General features: G+C 43.2%; 2 protein-coding genes across 3 annotated transcripts in view; one reads left to right on the top strand and one right to left on the bottom strand.

Moving 5' to 3' along the window:
- Positions 1-17,383, bottom strand: part of SLC13A5 (solute carrier family 13 member 5) — a 23,721-nt gene extending 6,338 nt beyond the window's left edge. Inside the window, exons 1-12 of one of the 2 annotated variants that reach the window (XM_040532564.1) lie at positions 17,183-17,383; positions 16,571-16,645; positions 13,153-13,253; positions 11,590-11,697; positions 8,595-8,723; positions 6,917-7,053; positions 5,485-5,699; positions 3,334-3,505; positions 2,304-2,426; positions 1,560-1,772; positions 668-789; positions 261-379 (exon numbers count right to left, since the gene is read on the bottom strand). In XM_040532564.1, the coding sequence (XP_040388498.1) occupies positions 261-379; positions 668-789; positions 1,560-1,772; positions 2,304-2,426; positions 3,334-3,505; positions 5,485-5,699; positions 6,917-7,053; positions 8,595-8,723; positions 11,590-11,694 (1,335 nt within the window). In that variant the 5' untranslated portion in view covers positions 11,695-11,697; positions 13,153-13,253; positions 16,571-16,645; positions 17,183-17,383. Of the gene's footprint in view, positions 1-260; positions 380-667; positions 790-1,559; positions 1,773-2,303; positions 2,427-3,333; positions 3,506-5,484; positions 5,700-6,916; positions 7,054-8,594; positions 8,724-11,589; positions 11,698-13,152; positions 14,082-16,570; positions 16,646-17,182 lie in introns of those variants that run through there. The other variant, XM_040532565.1, reaches the window with a different exon arrangement.
- XAF1 (XIAP associated factor 1) lies at positions 11,788-24,913 on the top strand. The gene is made up of 6 exons (XM_040532938.1): positions 11,788-11,945; positions 19,132-19,420; positions 20,532-20,588; positions 22,697-22,949; positions 23,740-23,807; positions 24,074-24,913. The coding sequence occupies exons 1-6, from the start codon at positions 11,788-11,790 to the stop codon at positions 24,494-24,496; spliced, it is 1,248 nt and encodes a 415-aa protein (XP_040388872.1). The 3' UTR covers positions 24,497-24,913.

Genomic DNA, 24,913 nt, shown 5'->3' with positions numbered 1-24,913 from the left:
TCCAGTCAACGAAGATCCCCAACGAAGATGCCCTTTCAGGGCTCAGATAAATTAGAGAAACTTGGCCAATGCACACAAGTTCCTGAAAAAGAGGCACAAATATTCACCTTTCCTCCCATTTTTTGCTAATTTGGATCTACCTCCATATCTGAACATCTCTACTGGGTTTGGCTTTGGGTGCATGCCCAGTAATACACGACAAGATAACAAACCAGGGAAGTCCACCTTTGAGTCAGAGAAAAATAGATGTCAGAACATACTGCGCTTGCATCTGCCAAAGCAAAACCTCCTCCCAGCAACAGCACAACGCTCCAGGGCATCTTCCTCTGAACCACATTCCAATCCAGCAGCGGGGCTGGTAAAAATGGCTTTTTTATATCTAAAGTGAGAAATCAAAAGCAGAATACGTTTCAGCAGAGTGAAGACATTTAGTCTCCAGTTCTATAAGATACTAGGGAAAGGTTCATCAGGCAGAGGTATATTACTGAGAAACCTACACAAGTGAGGGTAAGGGTAACATATATGAACAGTGAGCATGCTCCAGCCCTGCCCAAGAAGTGAGGAGGTGAGCTACCCTGAAGAACTGCATGCAAATCCAGTGTATGTTTCTGCCATGTTAGCTGGAGCTGGGTGACTTTCACAGTGTTACAACGCCCCTTTTAAATACCTTCTTCAGTCTGTTCAGGGTCAGACATGCTTGAATTCCAGCCTACGAATTTGGGTTTGGTAGCAGGAAGGATGAACAATAGCAGAGCAATAAATACAGCAGGAGCAGAATCAGTGATATACCTAAAGAAGAAAAGATAGCTTAGAAAATAAAACATCTTTCTTCTAGAATGTGGCTGCCTTCCAGCATTGCAATCACTGTTCCTTGCCATTCTGTTTGGGGTTTATACATTAGCAAAATACGTCATTAGTTCATGACTGAGGTGTCTCAGATCTACCACAGCACAAATGCAGTAATAAATGAAAACAGCTATAATACATACTAATAATCAAAATCATGATGAAATCAGATGAGATGAAAATGGCTCCTGGGGACAGGGTTCCTTCTTTGTGGGCAAGCCAAGATTCAAAGATTGTGTTCTAATGACTTGCAAGGAAATGGCCTGAATGATTATCCCATCACACATTTTATATTCTTAATTTGCTACATACAGTATGTGAAGAAGCTATTGAAAGCAACGAATCAATTTCCCAGTGGTTTCTACATATGCTATTGTTTAGAGATAATACCGAATACTTATATAACACCACCGCTGATTGGAACTCATACAAAGAAAATGCTAATGTGTGCTTGAAAGTGACAGAGACCAGCACTGCAGAATTTCCTTTTCCTTTAGGAGGTTCAGCTTGCTCCATATCCCAGTCTCCAGCCTTCACTGCAGTACAAACTGTCAAGTGATATATCAATTGATAGTCTTATATGTGTGAGAGAGGATCCAGCCCAGCAAACATGAATTCAGATACAGTTGGAATCAATCAAAACAGTATCTAAGAGCAGGGGAATTTGATTCAAAATGGGGAGGGTACAGGGTGAAAAAAAAAACAGAACTTACTTTTCTCCATCTGGGAAGAGCCTGCTGGCCCAGCCTTTTACAAAGCCTGGGTGTCTGGAAAACCACAAGAGAACCAGCAAAACAAACATTATAAGGACATTGAATTCAGCATAAGAGATAGGGCCTAATTTCTTCATTTCTGCCTTCAGCACATTGTATGCAGCTTTTTCTTTAGCAGTTCTCTCTGTCCCACAGCCCCAGCTTTTTTTAAAGCTTTAAGAAAAAGGAAGAAGAAAACATTGTAAGTATTAACACATTAGAAGGATTTAACATGCTTGCCACTCTGAAGCTGTTCCTTCTGGGGAGAGACACAGACTAAAGGAGAGGCCAGAAACAAAGAAATGACAATGGTGTTGAAGTGTTTCATATGGACATGTCAGTTCTCACAGAAGAATGGGGTGTATGAATGGATACGTCTCTGTCCAGTTTGGAGCAACCTAGTATAAAAAACTCAGTTTTGAATCAAGGGCAGCAAAACATAGGCTAGCTCTTCTAGGACCTAAATTCTCAGATTTTAAATTGAAAAAGGCAATTCTGCCTGAACATTAAGATTGCCTAGCACTTTTGGCTTAGCTTGAATCCCCCCAAACATAAAGGTTTCCAAATCTTAAAAGTTGCTGTGAAATGGAACTGCTCTCTTTTATAGCATGAATAACTTGTTGGTGTATTCATTTTATCCAGAAACTTTTCAGTGATCTGCATTAGCTAAGTGGTTTACACAATATCACATAGTTAAATACATACTTGAGTCCCATGAAGGAGCACTGTAGCCAAAGCCAAGCTAGTACCAACATCAGAATCATGTTTGGGAATGCAAACCCAAACCAGGAAGCAAAATTCACAATATCATTATTGTTGGGATATAACCTGAAAAAACAAATGCTTTCTGTATTAATACCAAAACATTTAGTACTCTACCCTCCCTTTAATATACCCTAGTACTAATTAGACATGTAAATCCAGGACAACCATTACAAGTAATCATAGACAACATCCACAGCTTAACTGAAGTTAATAGGAAGGCAGCCTGGGGTTTCAGAGCAGAACTTAAACAATCCTCTTAATTTTCCCTGCATTCTACTCTAAAGAAGACAGGAACAGATGTTGGTATTTTAGGTCTCAGTAAGACAAGCACTGCTGAAAGGGCTCCCGCATGTTCTGGGTATCTTTCACTTCCAACATGTCTGCTCATTTATGCCATGACAGGATGTTTTTTCCTCCTCCCCATTAATAACTATAATAGGAGAGAAAGCATTGTCTTCTTCTGAAATTAATAGCTGCACTTCTTCCCACTTCAATAGAAGACAAAGTTGCTACTTAGCTTAAAAGACTGAAGCCAAAGTTTTAAGAACAGCAGCTTTTTGTTCTTACCTGCATCTACCAATAATGACTGCAGGACAAATAGCAAAAGCAAATTTCCAGCTGGTTGTTAAAATCAACAGATAATGAGAAGACTTAATGCTATGTTCTTCTCAAGCTCTTCACTGCAGTTGCCCTAATCATATGCTGCATTTTAATTGAAAAAGAGGAGGCAGAAGAACCACTATCTCATATCTCATAAGTTTCTCAGGAGACTTATAATACCAGCACATACCTGCCTAAAAAAGGGCAGAGCAGAAAAACGATACCCTTCACTTCAGACATATTTCTCACTTTCAGTTCATCAGCTGGTTATTGCTTAGAGTTTGCAACTGAAAGTGTCAACTATGACTTTAGTCTGTTGGCACAGAAAGAGTAAAGTAGCAAAAGTAAAGAAACAGCAAGAATGACTTACTGATTCATCTGGCCTTTCAATACCATGTTTGGTCCTGTTCCAGTGAGTGTTGCAGTTCCTCCAATGCTGGCAGCATAGCATACACAAAGTGTCATTCCCTTACATATACGTTTCTTCATTTTCTTTTCCTCAGAAGATCTAGGGTCATCAGGGACTTGTCCATTGCTTATGACTAGACACAAAGAACATGACTTGCTCAGGTACAGTTAGGGAGGCAGAAAGTTCAGGACCAGGTCTGCAGGCTCAGTGCTTCCAGTTTTCATATGCCTCATTTTAATTGAAAAACAAAACAACAAACAAAACAACAAACAAACAACACACAGATATGTCCCGAAATATTTCAGACTTGAGTTCATGAGGGACTGAGGAGAGAGGTTGACAATTTGGCTCCACATGACCCAAGGATGCTGTTTTTCATCTTGGTGCCACAGTTTCTCAAAAGCAATTCCCTACCTCACAGAGGGGCTTACCATCACCCAGATATTGTAGTCACTGGAACCCTTTCAACATCACAGTAAGAACTCAACTAGCTTTAACAGCTGTGAATATGGGTGAAAAAGCCCACCCCAAACAAAATTCTAGCCTGACACAACTGTTAAGGTTAATACATTACATCAGTTTACATCAAGTGTGAAATTTTGCTGCTGTGTTCATTATTCTCTGAGGTTAACAATCTAATCATGAAGTCTGACTGGACTAATTATGTGAGACAATGTATTTAGAACCATTACAACCAATTCAACAATACCAAAGGGTATTCTTCACATACATTTGTCACCTTTCTTGCATGTTAGGGATAAATTAGCAAAGCCAAGCAGTTCCTTCTAAGAGAACAGAAATCCATCAAAATTATTTTCTCTAGTCTTACCGCAGAAGTTCATTTTTGAGACTCAAGAATCAACATTAAAAACAACATTTGTAAACACGAAATATTATCTTAATACAACTGTTTGGATGCTAGAAATGAGCAAACTTACAGAACACTGTGTGACTAAATAGCATTTTCTTGGGCTTGCAAGTCTTACATAAACACAGTGCCTGAGCTTTGCACAGTAATAGCGCATTGTCCCATCACTAGTGAGGTAAGAAATTAAACAACCAAAAAGCAGAGAGCACTGTTGTATCTAATTTACATTTCCGAAGTCCAGACAAATATGCCAGTTGTGAGTTAATATCTTAACAGGGCAATGACTGGCACATGTGAACTACCTTCTTCTACACTGGGTCTTCCACAGACATATAAGCTAGAAAATGGACATGATGTGTCCCAGGCAGAAGGCTTGAAGTGTGGGCCATGGTATGCACTACCAACATTTGCGCTCATGCTTGCACACAGTCACACAGGGAATCGTGTCAGATCAACATGCTAATTCTGAAACCACGTCTCCAAGAAAATCCCCGAGAAAATCCTTCCTCCTCTGAAAGAGAAAGGTACCACAGATTTGATATTTAATAGCATTTCATAATATAGCCCTCTGTACCAGCACAATGGAACAGTCAGATCAGAGGAACTGAATATGTGTGCAAGTATGCCAAATGAAACCTACAGCAGAAACACAGAAGTGATAGAAGAACCTTGTTGAGTCAAGCACCAGGGTAAGATCACACTAAAGTGTTCCAAAGAGTAGGTTGTCTACCAGGAGTCAAATGATGCCAGCTCTTTCCATGTATCTTTTCAAGTATTTCTCCTTTTTCTCCCTATCTCCACATTCAATCTGGTCAACAAATGGGTATTTATTACCCCACAACCAAAACAGATTGAGTTTGCAAAATTTTTTTCAAACATTCCTACATGTCTTAGACTCTGAATACCACTGATAATTACAAGATTTAGAAAGTGTGATGCTGGGGTGGGTGGAAGATATTTCCCAGAAGGTATGCTTTTTACTTCCCTGAGCAGGCCATTAGTTCCAGGGAAACCACAGGTGGATGAGCCCAGCTTGAAGGAAAGAACATAACAGTCTGCATGGGATCTAGCACTAAGCATAACAAAATGACAGCCACCAAAACTGGTAAACATTTTGGAAAACCTGAATGTCATGCATTTAGAAGCTTTCAGTCACGTGAACATCCTCTTTCCTTGAAAAAGGTCCTTCTTGGACAGAGAGTTCTGAGTGTAACAAGTTAACTCATTCCTTAGCAGGCCCTTACCCTGCACTGAAGTGGGATCTGATACATTCTTTTCTTGCAGCTCAATCACTGTATTTGTTTGCCCAGTTGCTTGTTCCATCATGGTCACATCATATTCTGTGTTATCCATTTGCTCCAGGACAGCCTGGACAATGGGAACCATCATAGCAGTGGTGGCTGTGTTACTTATCCACATGGACAGGAAAGCAGTGACTATCATAAATCCCAACATGAGGCTGAAAGAGAAATAGGCAGATGAGAAAAGAGGAAAAAACTGAGACTGTTAGGCTCTGTAGTCACTGTAATTTTGAGAGCAGAGTCCAGCCAGGGATGTGTGTAGCCTCCAATAATACAAAGCAGGGCTAGATTCCCTCCTAGCTCTGCCACCCTCAGTGAAGGAATCCCAGAAAGGCATTTAGTTCTTTGGTCTATGCATGATTAAGTCTGAATCATCTTGTCTCCAGTGGCGAGCACCTAGAATTTATCCAGATTAAAAAATTTAAATGGTAGTTCTGTAAGAGTGAACCGTAAGTGTTGTTTCCCTGGTTATTGGTATTAGGATTGTAAACTGTGCTTTCGGATCTTGTAAAATTGGCTTTTGTCTGTAGATGCAAAGTAATGGGTACTGGATGCTCTTCACCATCACTATCTTTGCTAGACTTACTCTAGCCACAGAACTGGCACCACTTAAGCATGCCAGAAGGAGGATATGGCTTTTAGATGATGACCATGTCTCCATTCACAGAGATGGTGGTGGGGACTACAGATGGCTTGGGGTCATGATAAAAGGATTTCACATGAACTGTGAATGCCAGCACATACAATAATATGTCATATGGGTAACAATAGCACAGGTGCTGTTGGACTTACAGCTTCACGGCTTTACAGAGATTCTGACTAAAACAAGAAGCAAGGGTACGATTTATCTCACCTGACTGCAGACATGAACAACCCAGGTACTTTGATTCCACTCAGACACTTACTACTTTGCAGTTGATGGGCACTTCTTGGGCATGAATCATCTGCCCTACTGTAGATAACGGCTTCTCTCTTTTTGATGACAACAGCCACAGTCTAGCTATTTCAATAAGAAGTGAATGCCTGTTTTTGGAAAACTGAATTCCACCTGTACAGTCTCATCCAAGGATCAAACCATGGACTCAATGTGAAATGTAAGACACTATAGAGTCAGGGGCTGACATGGATATAGAAGTATTTTCAACCCATTCAAGACATTTAGCAGTCTTGCAGTCACAGGTGTCCTCCCATGAGCCTGTGTTTTGGCTAAAGGACAAATAAACCATTCATGCAGACAGACTTCACCTCTGGAAACTCTGTACAAGTACAGCAAAAGAGGTTCTTGAAGCTTCCCTTCTCTGCTGACTCTTAAACACCATTCCTAGGTGTCTGCTAAATTGACACAGGCAAGGAAGAGGTAATGTAATGTTCTTACAGTGCAGGCTTCACCCCAAGAATCAGCAGGACCCTTAGTGCAATCCTTTTGTGAAGATTCCACTGTTCAACAGAAATTGCAACAATCAGCCCTCCAACAAAGAGCATGTTTGTGTCATTTAGATACTGCAAGCACACCTGTAAGACAGAGAAGATAGGTCAGGGACCCAAATGTAGCCTATTGCTACTAGCTTCACTAGTACATGTTGCCTTTCACCCTCTCAAAGACATTTACTGCACCAGGCTCCATCCCAACATTGACAGAAAGAGTAGTCACAGCGTCAGTTACCTCCAGTTTCTGGAAACCTTAATCCTCTGTTTCCCTCCCAGAAAGCTGTGCAGAGGAAAAGGATCTGGGGGTGTTGGTTGATGCTTGCCTGAACATGAACCAGCAGTGTGCCCAGGTGGCCAAGAAGGCCAACAGCATCCTGGCTTATATCAGGAATAGTGTAGCCAGCGGGACCAGGGAGGTGATCGTTCCCCTGTACTCTGCTCTAGTGAGGCCGCACCTTGAGTACTGTATCCAGTTTTGGGCCTCTCACTACAGGAAAGACATTGAAGCCCTGGAGCATGCCCAGAGAAGGGCTACAAAACTGGTGAAGGGTTTGGATCACAAGTCCGATAAGGAGAAGCTGAGGGAACTGGGATTGTTTAGTCTGGAGAAGAGGAGGCTCAGGGGAGACCTCATTGCTCTCTACAACTACCTGAAAGGAAGGGGTGGGGAGCTGGGGGTTGGCCTCTTCTCACAGGTAACTAGTGATAGGACTAGAGGGAATGGCCTCAAGTTGTGCCAGGGGAGGTTTAGGTTGGAAACTAGGAGACATTTCTTGTCAGAAGGAGTAGTTAGGCATTGGATCACGTTTCCAGGGAGGTGGTGGAGTCACTGTCCCTGGGAGCATTTAAGGAAAGGTTGGATGTGACGTTTAGGGACGTGGTTTAGTGGGCAATACTGGTGGAAGGGGGATCGTTGGGCCAGATGATCTTGGAGGTATTTTCCAACCTTAATGATTCTATGATTCTAAGCGCTTAACTAGAAATAGCAGTTTCCTAAAAGACTGGTAGGGACTCAAAGTATTATGTAGACAGCAGAGACACTAAACTCCAAAATAGGTTTACCAGCACCTTTAACACCCACACCCATCCTTACCAGCTGGCTGGCCAGTAGTAAACCTAAATACAGTCTCTCTGCCTTGGGCTAAAGCACTGCCCTTCTGCTAGCACAAACAGTCAATTATCCTTTCGCAGAATGAGCTTTGGAGGGGACACAGTGTACTTGCTGGCATTATGCTGTCTACCATGTCAGAGGAAGTTTGTTTCATGCATTTCAAAATCTCCCAGAGGATATGTCAGGAATGCTCTCTAATGGGATGGATTATGAACACATAAGCTGCTGGTACTAGTGTGATGTTCTCCAGCAGGATCCAAGCCCAGAGAAGGACATTTCCCTCTACCATCCCCAGTCCCCCTCTCCCCGCTTCTCCCCTTAACATCTTGGGCAAATATGTAGTTATTTCAGCATTTTTCCATACCAGAACCCAACTTCCTGCTTAACATGTTCAAAACCAGCATAACAGAAGTGGAGTGCTTTCCTATCAGGCTTGTTTGGTATATATCAATGGGGGATCAGAGCAATGGATTTCCCTTTATCAGATATGGATTGAGCAGGAACTATTCCTTACTGATTTAGAGCTCTGAACTCCAAGCAGAGGGAAAAATACCACTGGCATGAGGGAAGTAACAGCCAGTGGGATAACTTCAGTGCACCAGTACACAGCCATGATGATGATGATATATGCACATTTGGCCTCCTGCAACACAATGGAAGATGTATTTAAGAAAAAAAAATACAAAAAACCACAACAATCCTAAACTTACAGATAAGAAAAACATTGCCATCTCTTATAAGGGGACCAAACATTCCATTGTCTCTAGCCTAACAAGTTATGCAGAAATAGGTAGGAGGGACATGAGGATTTAAATTTGTACATTTTAAGTCTTGCTCAGAAGTCACTTGCATAAAAAGATCTTTTTGACTATGGTGTTTTTTATAATGCATCCACATAAAATGTTGGGCATGAAAAACAAACAAACAAACAAACACACCACCTTCTACAGCTAGGTACATAGCTTGCAGTGTGCAATTACCTCTTGGCAGTTGAGGTAAGCAGATTTCACATCCAGGAGCCAAGAATTTTTAATAGTGTTTGGAGAACTGGGCATTTCTATTTTTAGTTAACTATTTTTAAATATATGGCTGAATTTCCTAGTGTGGATGAGTAGATTTTCTGAAATTCACATTTATTTGAAGTGTGCCTAGTAACATGCCTGAGCCAAGAAACTATATCACTGAACAATTTAAAAGTTCTTAGGTAACTCTTACAATTTTTTAAAATATTTTTTGGGGGGAGGGGCGAGTGGTAGGAGTGGCTAAGGACATATGAGGTATTAACTTGCTTTCCCAAATCATACTGTTCTTATCTAATAAGGGGATTCCCTAACTTAGAAATGTTGTAACATTTTTTTATACAGTTGGTCAGGTATTTCCGTAACCTGGCTTTCCTTGGTTTGTACTTTTGAAATTGTTAGGAGAAGTAAGCATTCATTAGTCTACAGTAAACAGCATTGTAAAGCTTGAGTTAAAGTGTTCTGTTCAGAATTTCCTCATATTTAGAGTATGTGTTTATAGGATCCGATTCTAATGCACAAATGGGACTTTATTGCAAAAATAAATGAGGTTTCAGTGACATTTTAAAATTGCTGTAAGGTTATATTTATAAATATTATAAATAGGGGTGTGCTTTCCTTTCCTTTTTATTTTTTTTTTAAAGGAAAGAACAGCTTAGGAACCAGAGAACAGTCTTTGCAGGCATTTTTTTTTTTTTTTCAGATTTAGAGGAGATTAATTACAGCACAAGTTTTGAGAGAAATGTTTTTTTTCAGAGACTAGAAGCTATCAGATAGATCCTATTTAAGTCTCTTTCCTTAATGAATACAAAGTGAGCTCATGACACCATTTAAGCTGTACAACAGTAACTAAGTGCTAGAACTAACTGTGGTTAATTTGTTGCCAATATGAAAGACATGTAAACAACCGTAAGAGAACATTACTTTGAATAAAACTCACAATACCGAAGAAACTGGTTTTGTACAGCAGACAGTAAATAATTTACATGAAGTTCAAAAATACAGCCATACTTATAAATTAACTCCCACACTTGTGGCCAATTCAAACAACTGAAGATTTGGAATTAAATAAATATCTTTATCTACATCTGTCTGTGATTTATGGGAATGGTCGCAAAATGTTTCTTTGGTCTCTGGATAGTCCACAGCAAAAACAATGACCTGCCTTCTCACTGAGAGCTGGAAAAGCAGTCACTGATGGAAATGTTACTCTCCCATTGTGAAATATTGTACTTTTCCCAGATAAGACTTATGACACAATATTCCTACAATTACTGGAAAACTGAAAAGGAACTCTGTTTGGGGGGGAAATTATCTTTCCTAGTACTGATCATAGTAGTGCCTAGCAGCCAGAAATTCCTTTCTGTAAAGCATGGGCATTCAACTGAATGGCACACCTGATACTGCTTAGACAGGTAAAGCAGACATGCTGGCAATTTTGCTTATAAATGTGCATGATGTTTTCTATATTTTAAAATACACTGAGCAATACAGGTGACTCAGAAGAAAGACTGGTTTTAGCCCTGGAATAGACTCTATAGCTCTAGTAGGCTAGAATACTGTAAACAGAGGTTTCACATTTTGTCAAGAATGCTACAAGGTATTAAAGACAAAAGTCTTCAGTGGGTTATTCCAATTTTATGCTTGTGTAACTGCTCTGAAATCAAAGGAGTAGTGCCAACCCCATCGCTGGAGTAAGATGGATGTGAACTTCAGTATATTGCATGTGAAACCGTCTTATGATCACTGCACATGCTGCATGGCTTCTTACTGCACCATTGGATGAAGAATGACACTCACCAACTCTCCTTAGAGTACCTCAGAGCCTCAGCAGCAGAACTAGAAAACCCAGAAGTCCTGTATTTCAGTCCACTGCCAGTCATTTCTTGATAACCTCGGATGCAATTCTACTTGTCCAGGCCAGCTACTTATCTTTGGGCCAAAAAGAATTGCATCTAATTCACAAGATGGGTTGGGTCTGTGGGAGGCCCAGGTCCTGGCCCTGGCACATCCCTTTGGATGAATGGATTGGCACTGGGCTCCCATCTCAGGGCTTCTGCAATGAAGATCACTTGGGAGCAGAAGCTGTAAAACATGTCCCTGAGACCTACAGGTGGAGGACTGAGGTCCCTTCTGAGCTACATTGAAATTCCTCTGGGGCAGGGTGGCATGAAGAAGATGTTTCAGCGTACTGCCAGGGAGTAAAGTGCCCCGGTGGGCATCAGCCACTGCTCGCTCCGGTGGCGAGTGACAATGCATCGAGGGTAGACCTGGTGGGCAGCGCTGCACCGGTTGCCGGGTGCTGAGCCCCACACGAGGCGAGCAAGCAGGCTGGGCGCCCAGCACTCCTGGGCAGCGCCGGTGCGGCTGGCTGGGACGGGGCTCGGGGCAGCCCGGCCCGGACCTGGGGGCAGGAGGGCGGGCTCCGTCGGGCAGCAGGGCCCGGACCTGGGGGACCGCGCTCCCTGCGTGAGCCCCGCAGGCACTTACCCGTGTGGGCACAGTGACCGGCAGTGGCAGCAGCAGCAGCGGTGTGAAGAAGAGAATGGCGAAGGACCGGTACCTCAGCAGGGGCCGCAGGCACGTCGGGGCCATCTTCTGCGGGGAGACACGGTCAGGGCGCGAGCAGGAGCGGCGCCCGCCGCCGCCGCCTTAAGTACGGGGCGGCGGGGCCGCGGCGGGAGGGACATGGCGGGGGGCGACGCGACCCGCCCGCGCCCTGGCGGGGACACCGGGCCCGCCCGCGCCCTGCCGGGAGCCGCCTCCGCCCTGCCTGGGCCGGGCCTCCGCGTAGCGGTGCAGACGCGGATCCGGGGCGAGCGAGCCGGCGGAGAGCTGCCGGTCTGGCGCCAGCTCAGCACCCCTCAGCCAGCGCCCGCCCTGCCGACCCGGGGGCGTCCCGGCCGTGCGGCGTCCCTGGCACCCCCGGGACAGCCGGCAGCAGCGCTGGAGGACGCGGGAGCAGGTGCCCGCGTCCCCGACCGACAGACACCTGGGAGATCTCGGCCCGATCTAGAGCCAGGGGGCTCGCTCCACCATATGGGCTCTGGTCCATAACAAGGGGCCTTTCCCCTTCCCTTGTTCCTCACGTCCATCTATCTCTGCACTGCTTCTTGCAGACACTCTGTGAACAAGGAGAGATACTCGATGGCCGCCTATCACGTTTCCGCCCCAGCTGGGAAAAAGTTTTCTCCACGTTCATAGTGCTCACAGTGCTTGCCAGTGACCACAGATTCTCTTAACACACATTAACCGTGGGACCAAAATGCTGACCCAGGCTTCTCTCAGGTGCTCTGGCTGGTGGTGCTGATGGCAAGGGAGGATCATCTCTCACTCATTTACATGGCGGGGAAGGATGGAGCTCCCTTGGGGAACTGGAGAGTTAAACCTGCAGGGGGGTCTCCCCAAAACAAAGGTGTGTGAAGGCTTGCATGCATGGCTGTGTTTCACTTCCTATTATTTTGTGAGGGACTGTGTGTCTGTGATCCAAGTTAAAAATAACACAGACTGGTTAATTTGAAAGGTTATTTTCAATATTCAATCATTTCAATATTCAATCATTTCAGTGATTTGGTCTGCAGTATAGCCACAGAATCAGAAGTGAGGGCACTTCTGAAAGGGTGGCAAGCACTGTTGACATGGCAGAAGGGAAAGACAGAAGTGGAGGATGGAGAGACTGGAAACCAGACTGAAGACAAAGAATTTTTTGATTTTTATGCTCTGCTTCTGTGATGTCAACAGCCACCTGAAACTGAAGACAGCAAAGACCACATCTTGACAATTTGATCCTGCAGACTTACCAGGCAGCGAGCATGGAAATAAAGAATTTCGGATTCCACAGCAAGTAATGAGGGAGCTCTGACTACAACTTGCACTGTTTGTCCTATGTGGACCAGAATATCTTGAGTGATAGAAGTTCAAAACAAGACACTCCAATGTTACTGTTCTGTTTGTAAAAGCAATGAATGTCCACTAAGGAAAACAGTGGCCAACCGGATCTGTACAGATTCCAAATCTTCAAACCTTTAGCAGCAATCCCTCTGGGTAACTTACCAACACAGAGGAAACTTCACACCATCACAGAGCCTAGCAGAAAGTGGGGAATCAGCCAAAGCTTGCATTCCTGCGGCCAGTATCCAATGAAAAAATGCTTCCTAGTCAACAAAGAAAAAGCACTACAAGCATTTAAATAAGAAAATGCAAAGAGTTAGCTCCAGAGGATTTGTACTATGGTTCACTTTGTCTGACAGACCAGTGCAATATGATTTGCTATCTTTTGCTATTCATATAGCAACTGTCAAGCAGAGGGGGTGCTTTTGGGAGGAGAAAGGGACTGAAACACGGTGTTCCCTCGGGTTTCTAGAAATAAGTGATCTGGGTCAGGGATGGGAAGACAGTGCAGGCCTCCCAGGGGAGTAGAGAGCAGAAAGGAATGAGGAAAGGGGAAAACCAGGGAGGTGTCAAGACCAGCAAGTACCTGACCTTTAGAGATAAATACCCACTTTCCACCTCTTCCAGTGGAGCTGCTGGTCAGCACCAGTAGAATGAGAAAGGGAGATCCAGGAGGAACAACACTCAGTACCAATTTGAAAGAGGGCATGTCTAAATCTAAATCTCCTTTAAATCTGAGTGTGTCTTTATCTGATACCCAGGCCCTAAAGAAGGCAGCTGTAAACTTTTCATGAATCAAGACCAGCAGTGGTAAACTGAGTTCAGAAACCTAAATATAAGGCTGATCTCTCCCAGCAATATACTAAAGCAAAAGAAAAATGATAAATATGATCATACAAATGAAAGCAAGCAACTTTTTTTTTTTTTTTTTTTTTTCTAAGTGGGCTCCTTTTCTAGAGGTTTGCTTTAGGAAGAGAGCAGGTTGACTTGTATATTTGCATGTGTGTGAAAAATGCCTGTGCTGACTCTGCTGAGAAGAAATTCAGCATATCAAGTTGAACATGAGACAGCAGTGTAGCAGTGTGCCCTGGCAGCCAGGAGGGCCAAACATATCCTGGGGAACATCAAGCATGGCATTGCTAGTTGGTCGAGGGAAGTGATTGTCCTGCTCTGCTCTGCATTGGTGTGGCCTCACCTCGAGCACTGTGTGCAGTTCTGGGCACAACGGTACTAAAAGGATGTGAAACTATTGGAGAGTGTCCAGAGAAGGGCTACAAAGATGGTGAAGGGCCTAGAGGGGAAGACGTACAAGGAGCGGCTGAGGTCACTAGGCCTGTTCAGCCTGGAAAAGAGGAGGCTGAGGGGAGACCTCATCGCGGTCTACAGCTTCCTTACAAGGGGAAGTAGAGGGGCAGGCACCGATCTATTCTCTTTAGTGACCAGTGATAGGACCCAAGGGAATGGTGTCAAGCTGCGACAGGGAGGTTCATGCTGGATATCAGGAAGAGGTTCTTCACTGAGAGGGTTGTTGCGCACTGGAACAGGCTCCTCAGGGATGTAGTCACTGCACCAAGCCTGTTGGAGTTTAAGAAGCATTTGGACTGTGCTCTTAGTCACATGGTCTGAATTTTTGTGTAGACCTGTGTGGTGCCAGGAGTTGGACTCGATGATCTTTGTGGGTCCCTTCCAACTTGGGATATTCTATGATTCTATAATTCTATGAAATTGAATTAGTGCCAACTACAGTCCCTTTGGAAGTCTGCTAGGAATTCAGCTAAAATCAAGCACTGCAGCCTGCTGTAGCAGAGTAGCAAGTCCTTCACTGATCTGAACCTGTAACACTGAAAGGTAAATTCTGACCTCGTTCCCCCCCTTGCTCAAGACATCTTTCCACTGCACATTTCATATTTAAGATACCTCCATCACTATTTTATAATCCATTGAAGGTTTAAATGTGTCAATTCGTGCTCTACTCTAAGCACTGGGGGGGCAAAAAATTGAATGAATCCAGATGTTAGAACTACACATTCACATGTCATCACAAACAGTAAAAACATGGACAAGATGAAGAATATTGAGTGAGAACAAGAGAGAAGATACCTATGTTCAGATAAGGAAACGCTTTGCAGTGCATCACCAGGATGAAGGATGGGGAGAGCATGATTGGAAGAAAAGTGGGAGGAGAGCAGTTTACAATACAGGCCAAGGCTGGGCTCTGATCTCAAAGAGATCAGCATACACCAACAGAGAGAAGTACAGAGGCTCAAGTTTGATTTGGCAAGTCTTCCAGCTGTTCTCTCTCTCCCTCAGTCTGTGCTCACAACTCAGATACATTTGGCACTGGCTGAATCAGAGAGTGCTACAGGAATGGCAGTTCTTTCACATAATTTGCTTCCTCATCAGTGTTCCAAGGGGAAGGACAAAGCTTTGGCTGCTTGCTTTACAGAACAAGTCTGACAGCGAGGCAAAGGAAGCTGCAAAGAGACCATCATGCTTAAAAAACCTCCAGCAGGAGGGGTTATAGGTGGTTCAGAAAAGAGCAATCAACACCACCATCTTCCCCCTCCCCCCCAATCTTTCCCCCCAAAACCTACCCATCCACTCTCTCCTTGCAGCCCGAAATGCAATTCACGCTAATTAAGCACTAACTGCAGCCTTCAAGAAAAAAAAAATACTTTACTACTCTGAACATAGTAGAAATCAGAGCAATACTGAGAAATGTATACGTGATATGTGTGGTTTCACAGTCTTAAACTATTGCTTTAAAGGCAGTAGGTAAAATTAGATTTTCGTTGCAGACACAGTCTAGAAAGTGGAGATTGTAGCAGCCTTTGGGCTAAATTTCGATACCCAAACATTGAATAATAATGTTGCTCTTGTTTTTCTTGGTAGTAAGTTTCAAATGAGTTTACAAAGGAACTCAAATCTTTATATTACAAAGGGACTTAGGCATGGGTGGTGACAAGGAGTGGAACCAGGAGTTGAATAAGGTCTCTTGTATCTTAAACCCTTTCCATGGTTACCAGACATACTGCTCCCATTTACTGCCTTGCGCACTGTTTTCTACCCTGGTAACCATGGGTATTTTAAAGCATATCAAGAACCAAGGGCATGATGTATTAACAGAGCCAAGCCCATCTAATGGCTCACAGCCACTGACCTGCCCTGACTCTCTTGCTGTTTCTTAGCCACTGGCACTAGGACTCGTTGGAGTCTTCCCTCAGCTGATTGATCTGGCAGAAAACGAACTCAACAAAGAAAGCAGAACATTTTCTGCTGAGTTAGTGAGCTGAATAGATTCAATGAAGTGTTCAGTGACCTCCAGAGCCAGCTCAAGGAACTTGGCCAGTTATGGCTGAGGTGGGAAGAGGAACAGCAGAGACAGTAACAGCTGGCTCTTTTCAAGACAGCAAGTTCATAGATGAGCTTAGCAGCATTGTCAACAACAAATAGAGCCTTTTGATCTCCCATTTTTTACTATAGATACCAGAATAAATGTATTTTCCATATGATGCGAGTCATTGTAAAGAGTTCCACTGAGAAGTGGGACGCTACTGGAGACTTGTTAACAATCACTGACCTGCATTGTTTGGGTTAGTAGAAAGAGACTAGGAGTCAAGTCCTCTTGGGAGGTAAGAAGTCCAGGATCAGCAGTCTAAGCAGAAAAAAATGGAAAATTAAGATTGGAGTACAGCTTAATTTGTTCCCAATAAGCCACTTTTCTGATTTTTTCTTATCACTACAAGCCAATCACCCCAATTACTCTTGTTATTGCTGGATATGAATGGTTTGTGGCAATGAGGCTTTGCAGGTACCAGTTAATTCACTGAATTTCAGAAAAACATACTGTCCTCCTCTAATTCAAATGCTGTCCAAGCACAAAAGTATAGTTTGCCTGTTTAAAAGCAGCCCATTTGACTTAGATAACTGTTACTCCTCTCAAAACAAAAACTCTTGTCAATTTCTTTTTAAAATTATTTCAGTGCTTCAGGCTCCACACAACACGCAGAGGTACAAAAGTTTAACAAAATTATATTAAATGAGGAATGTAAGACCTCTGATACTTGACACTGAGAAACACAAATGAAAACAACTGACACTGAGGCATTCTAGGACTTCGCAGAAAAAGAACAGTCTTCCACCCAGGTTTTTGAAAATCACATTTAAAAAAAACAACCAGTTCAGAACTTACCTTTGTGTGATGCTTGCCTTAAAAAGATGTCTAGAAGAGGTCTTCTACAATAATATTAAGCACTGCAAGGTTTACACAGGATTTAAATGGAAAGAGTTATTACCAGCATTCAGAAAACATCACGGTCTCATTATTTCCTGTTTTCCCTTCAGTCAGTACTTTCACAGCTACTGCCAGTCCACTGTGTTGCTTTAGGAATATCTTTCAACTAAGTTCCCAGTGGAGCATCTGATATTTTTCCAAGAAAAGCTTTTCAGACTCTGAACGAGCAGTCCTTTCAGTACAATCCCTGTGCCCAACAACTTTCTACATAAAAGCCCTCATTATGAATTTTGAGTCAGTGGGGTTTTCTCAGTCAGCATGTGTTGCTGATCAGGCTTTCTTGAACTAGAATAGGTATTTCCTGTATAGTTTGCATGAAACCCTAAAGCACATTAAAATGTGGTGCAGGCTAATGACTACAAAAGAAAAAAAAATAAAGAAAATGACAATAAAAAACTTGATTTGGAATTGGCAACTCTGTAACCTTTCCCTTAGCTGCCATCTCATTAACATATTTGTTCAAAAGCCTTTTCTCTGCTTCATTACATAATTTGTGTTACAAAATCTAGATAAACACTCGTTATTCCCAGGTCTAGATAATGACTTAATGGGCTTTTTCCCCCCCCCCCCCCCAGAGAGAAATAGGGGGACAGAAGGACAGAAGGTGTTTTTATTGGTGGGAAATGAACCACACCAATTTCTGAGTTAACATCTGGGACATCTGTTGCATATGGCATTACAATACATTATGCAATTACTAATGAATGATTCTTCCCAATACCTCTGCATAATAGACAAGTTAAATATTATTGTCCCATTTTACAGACTAAGAATATCAGTTCATATTTGCTGCATCTCCTGTACCTGCAGTTCCACACCTGGCAAGATGTATGACATCAGAGAAGAGCTCCTCACATTGCACTGCTATAAGGGATCAGTTGTAGTAACAGGTATAAGAAATGCTAGGCCTTCATCAGAAAAGCCTGAAGATGTGGGTACTGGCATTGGAATAAAGATGTGATATTCTGTTCCTGTTTCTCTCTAACTTACATTTCTTCATAAGCTCCCTATGTAAAAATGTAGACCTGCATGACCCCCAGCTGAGATCTAGTGGCAGGACCTGCTGCACCTGTGGCTTCTTAATGCTGTCAGTCAGTCCCAGCCACGGTAAAATATCTCCAGGGACAAAAGATGAAATCAGTTAATGCAGGCTTTAGGTTTCACCTTGCACATTCTTGAATACTGAAGGGGTCCAAGGTTCACTGGGGGAACAGTAGGGCCTGGGAGGCTGCTGGGGCAGGGCTGAACAGCACTGCTGCAGGACTCAGTGAGGTGAGGCTGCAGGACCAATGCCGGGCTTCTACCCCATGGTGTCAGTGGGCAAATATTTCCCCTCCACTAGCTGGCAGTTCTCATTTGTGACATGAGCACTGCTCTGGCCTGGGTGAGCCAGCAGTGCCCCAGGGAGGTCAAGGTGGGTTTATGAGACTAGATGCTAGTGTAACCACTGCTCCAGAGGTGGAGGGGGACACAGTTCGCCCCTGCCCTCCCTGCTCGCTGCAAACCAGACATGCAGCAACAGCCCCACAGCCCTTCTGCCTGGGTGGGCCGTGAGAACAATGGCCATGATGACATCAGCCAGGTGGTGGCAAGGGCTGAGGCCCATGGCAAGAGGTTGCTGTGGGCAGCCCTGTTTGCCAGGGGCTGCCCTCACTGACCGCAGAAAATCCGCCTGTGCAGAAATCCCAAATGGTATCAGCTACTCTGCCTCACATGCCTTCTATAAACAGCAGAACTGGAAGTATGCACATCCTTTCCAGCAGACTTCCTGCTCTTGTAGGCTAGAATGGTAGTGTGGGCTTGCCTTTAGCTGTTATGTCCCCATGACCATCACTATCTTCTGTCAGGCACCAGTACCTCCTGCCACAGGATCTGGGGCCCACTGCAGTGTGTATTGGGAGGCGAGCATGCAGCTGTGTGGGTGCTTGGCTGCTGGCCAGGGTCAACCCACCACACTGGTTCATTTACTCCTCTCTCTTCCCCATTTTTGTTCTTGGTAGTAAACGAGGTGTGTCTGCTGCCAATTTCTCCCTCCATGAGGCCCACTGCTTGCGGTTTTTCACTCTCTGTCCAGAATGTGATAAACCACTTGCTCGAAATGATATGAAAAGTCATCAAACAGAAGCACACAAGCAGGTAAGGAATGCTATATTTTCTTCAGGGAAAGCAGCATAAAGCTCTGCCAGCCTAGACGTATGTTTATGGTACAGTGCTCTATATTAACTAGATTTTAACTTCTGTAATTGAACAGAAAATCTGTAAGGGTCTGAAATGACCCTTCAGTTTTGGTTACAGCACCTTTTGATCTCATTGCACATGCAGCTTAATGGAATACAGTTTGCACTATGGTATCCCAGCTCTGCCAGCAATGCAAATTACAGATCAGGTATGGATACATGCTCCTATTGCTCATGAATTAGCCAGAGCATGCAATACAAAGTTTATGCCTCCTGTAGGCTATTACACCAACGTTATTTCAACCGTAGAAGGATGAACGGTGCCTGCTCTAGCATAAAGCTAAATGATTTGAATAGAGGAAGACAGACAATAACTGATCTGATATAAACCTTACTGGTACTAAGCTACATCAATAATTAACATTTTTTTTTATAAACAAAACTGAACTGGCAGGGTGAATATATCAGCTTTTCATATAATGAGGACATGACATGACATTTTTATATAGTGTTAAGAACCCTGTAGTTAGAGGTACCATGCTGACCAGTGAATACCCAGGTATGACTTTTTATTCTGTCTTACTAGATTTATTGTTTTAGCACTTTCATTGATCTCAGTTGCATGGGAGAACACATGAGTAGCTTTCATGGCAAATTTCCAGAAAACTGGTATAATTCATATGTTTTCATAGGGACTGTTATAATTTAGACTAGCTGAATACCAGCACTATACTTTTAAATTAAACCTCAGTCAAAATTTTGAACACACCCATGCATACAAACACACACAGACTTTGCATTTCATGTCACACTTTGCATTTCACATGGGGACCTTTGAGAACTGGATACCCACATAGAATGACAGCTTCCTGCAGAATCACCAGGTATGTGTTCCTCGAAATCTCATCAACACAGCTCAGGCCTGAAGAGAAACAATAATTCACCAACAGCCTCTTGATGATGGGGATCAAAATGACATGGAGATCATCTCAGCAGCTTGAAGTTGCATTGACATGTGAAAGCACTAACTATAGTCTTATGCTCCCAATGAACTGTTGTTTCACTTGCAGGTCAGATGTAATCTTTGCTGCCAAGGCATGCAGCAATATCAGTTGGAGCATCACATGGTAAGTATGGAGTGCAATACTTGTCACCCTCAAGGCTGACACCTTTGACCAGACACCAAGAATCACACTGATGGATTCAACAGCAAAAATGTATAAATCCCTGACTTAGTAATGGACTATGATAAAACTTAAACCTCTCAGCAGTGGCAGTGTTTTGACCTACCTTTTTCTGCTTGTAAATAAGTATATCCCATGGTAGTCGTTGTTGTGGTTTTACCTTGCTGCGTGGCTGAACTCCAACACAACTGCTCTCTCACTTGCCCTCAGAAGAAGAGGGGGAGAAGAAAGTATGTTGGAAAGAAAAAAAGAAACACTCACGTGTTGAGATAAGGATAATTGAATTAAAGAGAAAAGGAAGAGAGAAAAGACAAACGAACAAGCAAAGGCTTTGTGGAAGCAGAGAGAGAGAAAATAAAATTTCCCTACTTCACATCAACAAGTGATGTTTTGCCACGTCCTGGGAAGCTGGGCCTCAATACATGTAGCAGTTTTTTGGGAGGACAGACTATTAATAATGAGAGCCTCCCCTCTCCTTCCCCTTTCCCACCTTTTATTGCTGAGTGTAACATCATATGGTATGGAACATCCCTTTGGTTGGGTTAGGTCAGCTGCCCTGGTGATGTCCTGTCCCCATGTCTTGCCCACCCCCAGCCTGCTGGCTCTTGGAGGGGGTTGGAGGAAGTCTCGATGCTGTGCCAACACTGCTCAGCAATAGACAAAGCATTGGTGTGATACCAATGCTGTTCCATCTAGAATTGCAGAGCACAGCATTATACGGACTGCTTCAGGGAAAGTTAACTCCATCCCAGCCAGACCCAGTACAGTTGTCTGCTCCAGGAGATAATGAGCCAGCAATACGCGCTTGAAGCCTAGAAGGCCAACTGTATCCTGGGCTCCATCAAGAGGAATGACCAGAAGGTGGAGGGAGGTGATTGTCCCCCTCTACTCTGCCCTTGTGAGGCTCAACCTGGAGTACCTGCTCCAGTAGTAGATGCTCAACCTGCATCTAGGTTTGGGGTCCCCAGCACAAGAAAGATGTGGACCTGTTAGAGCAAGTCCAGAGGAGGGCTACAAAGATGATCAGAGGGCTGGAGCACTTCTTCTGTGAAGAAAGGCTGAGAGAGATGGGGATGTTCAGCCTGGAGAAGAGAAGGCTCCAGGGAGACCTCACTGCAGCCTTTCAATACTTAAAGGGGTCTTATAAAAAAGATGGAGAAGGACTCTTTACTGGGTTGAAAATGATAAGACAAGGGGGAATGGTCTTACACTAAAAGAGGATAGATTTAGTTTAGACATTAGGAGGAAATTCTTCACTGTATGAGGCACTGGAACAGGGTGTCCAGAGAAGTTGTGGATGCCCCATCCCTGGAGGTGTTCAAGGCCAGGCTGGATGGGGCCTTGTCCAACCTGATCGAGTGGGTGGCATCCCTGCCTATGGCAGGGGGGGGTTGGAGTTAGATGATCTTTAAGATCCAATCCAACCCAAGCCATTCTATGATTCTATGTCGATTCTATGATAATCTGTTACTTTCTCATTCTTGGCTATTCAGGCTGCTGTTCTTCAAGGGCTGCTTAAAGATATTTCTGCCCTACTCACACACTCATATTACCTGCTTGTCCAAAAGGGAGGCTGTACAAAGTGAGAATCTTTAGTCACACAGAAACTATGCATTAAAACTGCATAAGGGTAAGGCCAAGGAAATGGCTAAGGAAGAGATTCACAAAAGAATTGGCAGAAGCTGGGAAGTGAGAACAGCATGTCTATGCTAGCTTTAGTTTAACCATTTCATGGAAACAAATCAATGAAGACACAAAAGGCTTCCCTTAGTGGTGTTAGCTGAAGTATTAGAGTTTTCAGGGTAGGCTTGTGCTCTGCTGACAACCTATACTGACATAGCACATGATTCACATTTTTCTTTCTATTGCCTAAATCCTCCTAAATTATAGCTAGCCTAGACAGGTGAACTCTTAACACAGCTATACCTTCATTTGCCTGTGTAGATACTTCTTAGGGAGGATATTCTTAAACAGTTTGTCACTGATGTCACCCAGTGCCCCCTTTTGGTATTGATAGAAAGTTTGGAATAATTTCCTCTGTTTATGTTCAGGCCAAGCAATGCCACAAACGAGTAATGAAATGCAAAATCTGTGAGCTGGAAATGCCCTTCAACAAACTTCAGGAACACCTAAACACCTGTGCCAGTCGAACCAAATGGTGTTGGGAGTGTAACAAATATGTCATGTACAAAGACCAGAACAAACACAAAGATATTTGTCAGAACAGTGGTATGTCCTGTCATAAGGACATGAACTTTCAAATCAGTGAAGCATCTACTAATGCAAAATTTATTTACTCCACTGGTAAGCAAAATTCCTCATTGTTATGTACTGGGTCAACTCTGTTAAATGTTGATGAAAATCCTCCTGCCTTCTCTACAGTTCTCAGTAATGCAGGCTGAAGGAAATTGTTGTTTAACTAACCACAGTGAAAGGGACAAATGTTGCTTTCTATTATGCTGGTTATTGTAAAGCCAGAATGATTCCACTCACTGCTGGCTTATCGGCCACGTTCTGTTATGCTGCCCTTATAGGCTGGAAGTGAAATTCCTTCTGTCAGAAAATAACTGGATCTTCCTCTTTCTACTTGTCACACAGAGCAAAAATGATTTAAAATTTCTGAATACTTCATATCTGAAGCCACTTATTTCTTGAAGTTGAGAACAGCTTTATTAGGCCTAAGGTATTGAACAGAGTACGTCAAAACAAAACAAAACAAAATCATGAATCCTGTCAAAGGTTCCAGAAAAGAACAGAAACCACTTAGTGGTTGGTAAAATGAACTGTAGAGAGCAAAACCCCCTGGCTACAGGGATATACACAGTCCTAGCCTAGAATAAGCTAGGCCAAGGCAGGAGTGAACCATCCTGAGCCACAAAACACAGCGCTGTAGTGGAATTTCAAATACTCTGAAGTATGTGAGAAGGGATGGTGGTTTAGTTTTGAGCGATGCCAAAAGCAAAATATAGTCACAGCTCTAATTTCTTCTTGGCTAATGGAATCAACATTATCTGTTTCTCTATCACCAGTGACCATAAGTGGATCTGGGCAGCCTATGTAGATTACTTCTGTCTGCATTTTATTTCTTCTGAAGGTACCGCTGACAATCTGTGTGTGAGGTGCAATAAGTCATTCCCAGATGACCAGTACTCCCAACATCTGGTAAGCATATTTGAAACTGAACAAGAGAATGATCTGTGTTTAATTTCAGTCAGGTTATTTTTCCAAAAAGCTGTATATTAGATAAGAAAAGGCAGTGAATCTTGGCTCTTCAAATTATAGTTTAATGATACAACATATTCAGCTGCAGCATCACTATGACATGGTCTCCACTGCCCTTCCCAAAGACTCATCTCTGTTGGAAACCACAGGATACCATGCAGTTGGGTGTAATGCAAATTTTTACTTCATTAGTGTTTTCTTTTTAGCAGAATAAAACCAGTACAACTCATAAGCTGACAGAAGTTCTTGCTAGCCAGTCAACTTCAAAACCCAGCAGTGATCCACCACAGTCTTCTACCTCCCTGGCTCCCTCTTCCAGCTCTGAAAAGGCAATGGCATGGAAAGATCTCAGTCCCAAAGGGAAAGGAAGGTACCATCCATTGACCTCCAAAACCTCTCCCAAACCTTCAAAGAACAAAAAGATGGTTGGCTTTCCTTCTCCCACAAGAGGCAGACTTTCTACATCACCTCAAGCTCTTAAAGACACCTGGTCTTACGACTTGCTGCTGACCTGTGCCCACTGCAACATTCTTCTGCCACTTCCAACTCTTCAGAAACATGAGGTGAGAGGTGATGTATTGGACTCAGCCTCCTACATGCTTGAACAAAGAGCCACACCTACATATTAATAAGTATTTGCTACTTATCCCCTCACTGCCCAGGGTCCATTTGCTCACATCTATACAAACAAGATCCATTGCCTATAGTCCACCTGATTTTTAGGGAAATACTAACCACAACTCAAGCCATTAATTTTAAGCTCATATCCTGGAAAGTCTGCAGTGCCACTCTTTTGTTCTGAACGCTGGTATTCCTGCTAATCAAAGACTATATCTAAGCTGTATCAGAGATGGAGCTTTAGATAATTTTCCATCCCAACAAAGGGGCCTAGTTGCCTCACTATTGAATATGATTGTGGGTTGAATATAATGTTCTCCTCCAATATAACTATTATTTATATTTTAGATCAAATGTCTACGTTTGATGTCTTTGAGAAATGCTAAGATGAACCAAAAAACAAACAGTGGAACAAAAGGTATAGCAGA

This window comes from Cygnus olor, chromosome 20 (genome assembly GCF_009769625.2).
Source record: "Cygnus olor isolate bCygOlo1 chromosome 20, bCygOlo1.pri.v2, whole genome shotgun sequence".
Taxonomy (NCBI): Eukaryota; Metazoa; Chordata; class Aves; order Anseriformes; family Anatidae; genus Cygnus; species Cygnus olor.
Note: the sequence above shows the minus strand (reverse complement) of the source record. Positions and strands in the feature narration are given on the sequence as shown.

Bases quoted from the DNA above. Each gene is read 5' to 3' on its own strand.
- XAF1 (XM_040532938.1), top strand. From the start codon at position 11,788: ATGGCGGGGGGCGACGCGACCCGCCCGCGCCCTGGCGGGGACACCGGG. The intron at 20,589-22,696 runs GTAAGTATGGAG...GTTTATGTTCAG, and splicing joins ATCAGTTGGAGCATCACATG to GCCAAGCAATGCCACAAACG. The intron at 23,808-24,073 runs GTAAGCATATTT...TTTTCTTTTTAG, and splicing joins ACCAGTACTCCCAACATCTG to CAGAATAAAACCAGTACAAC.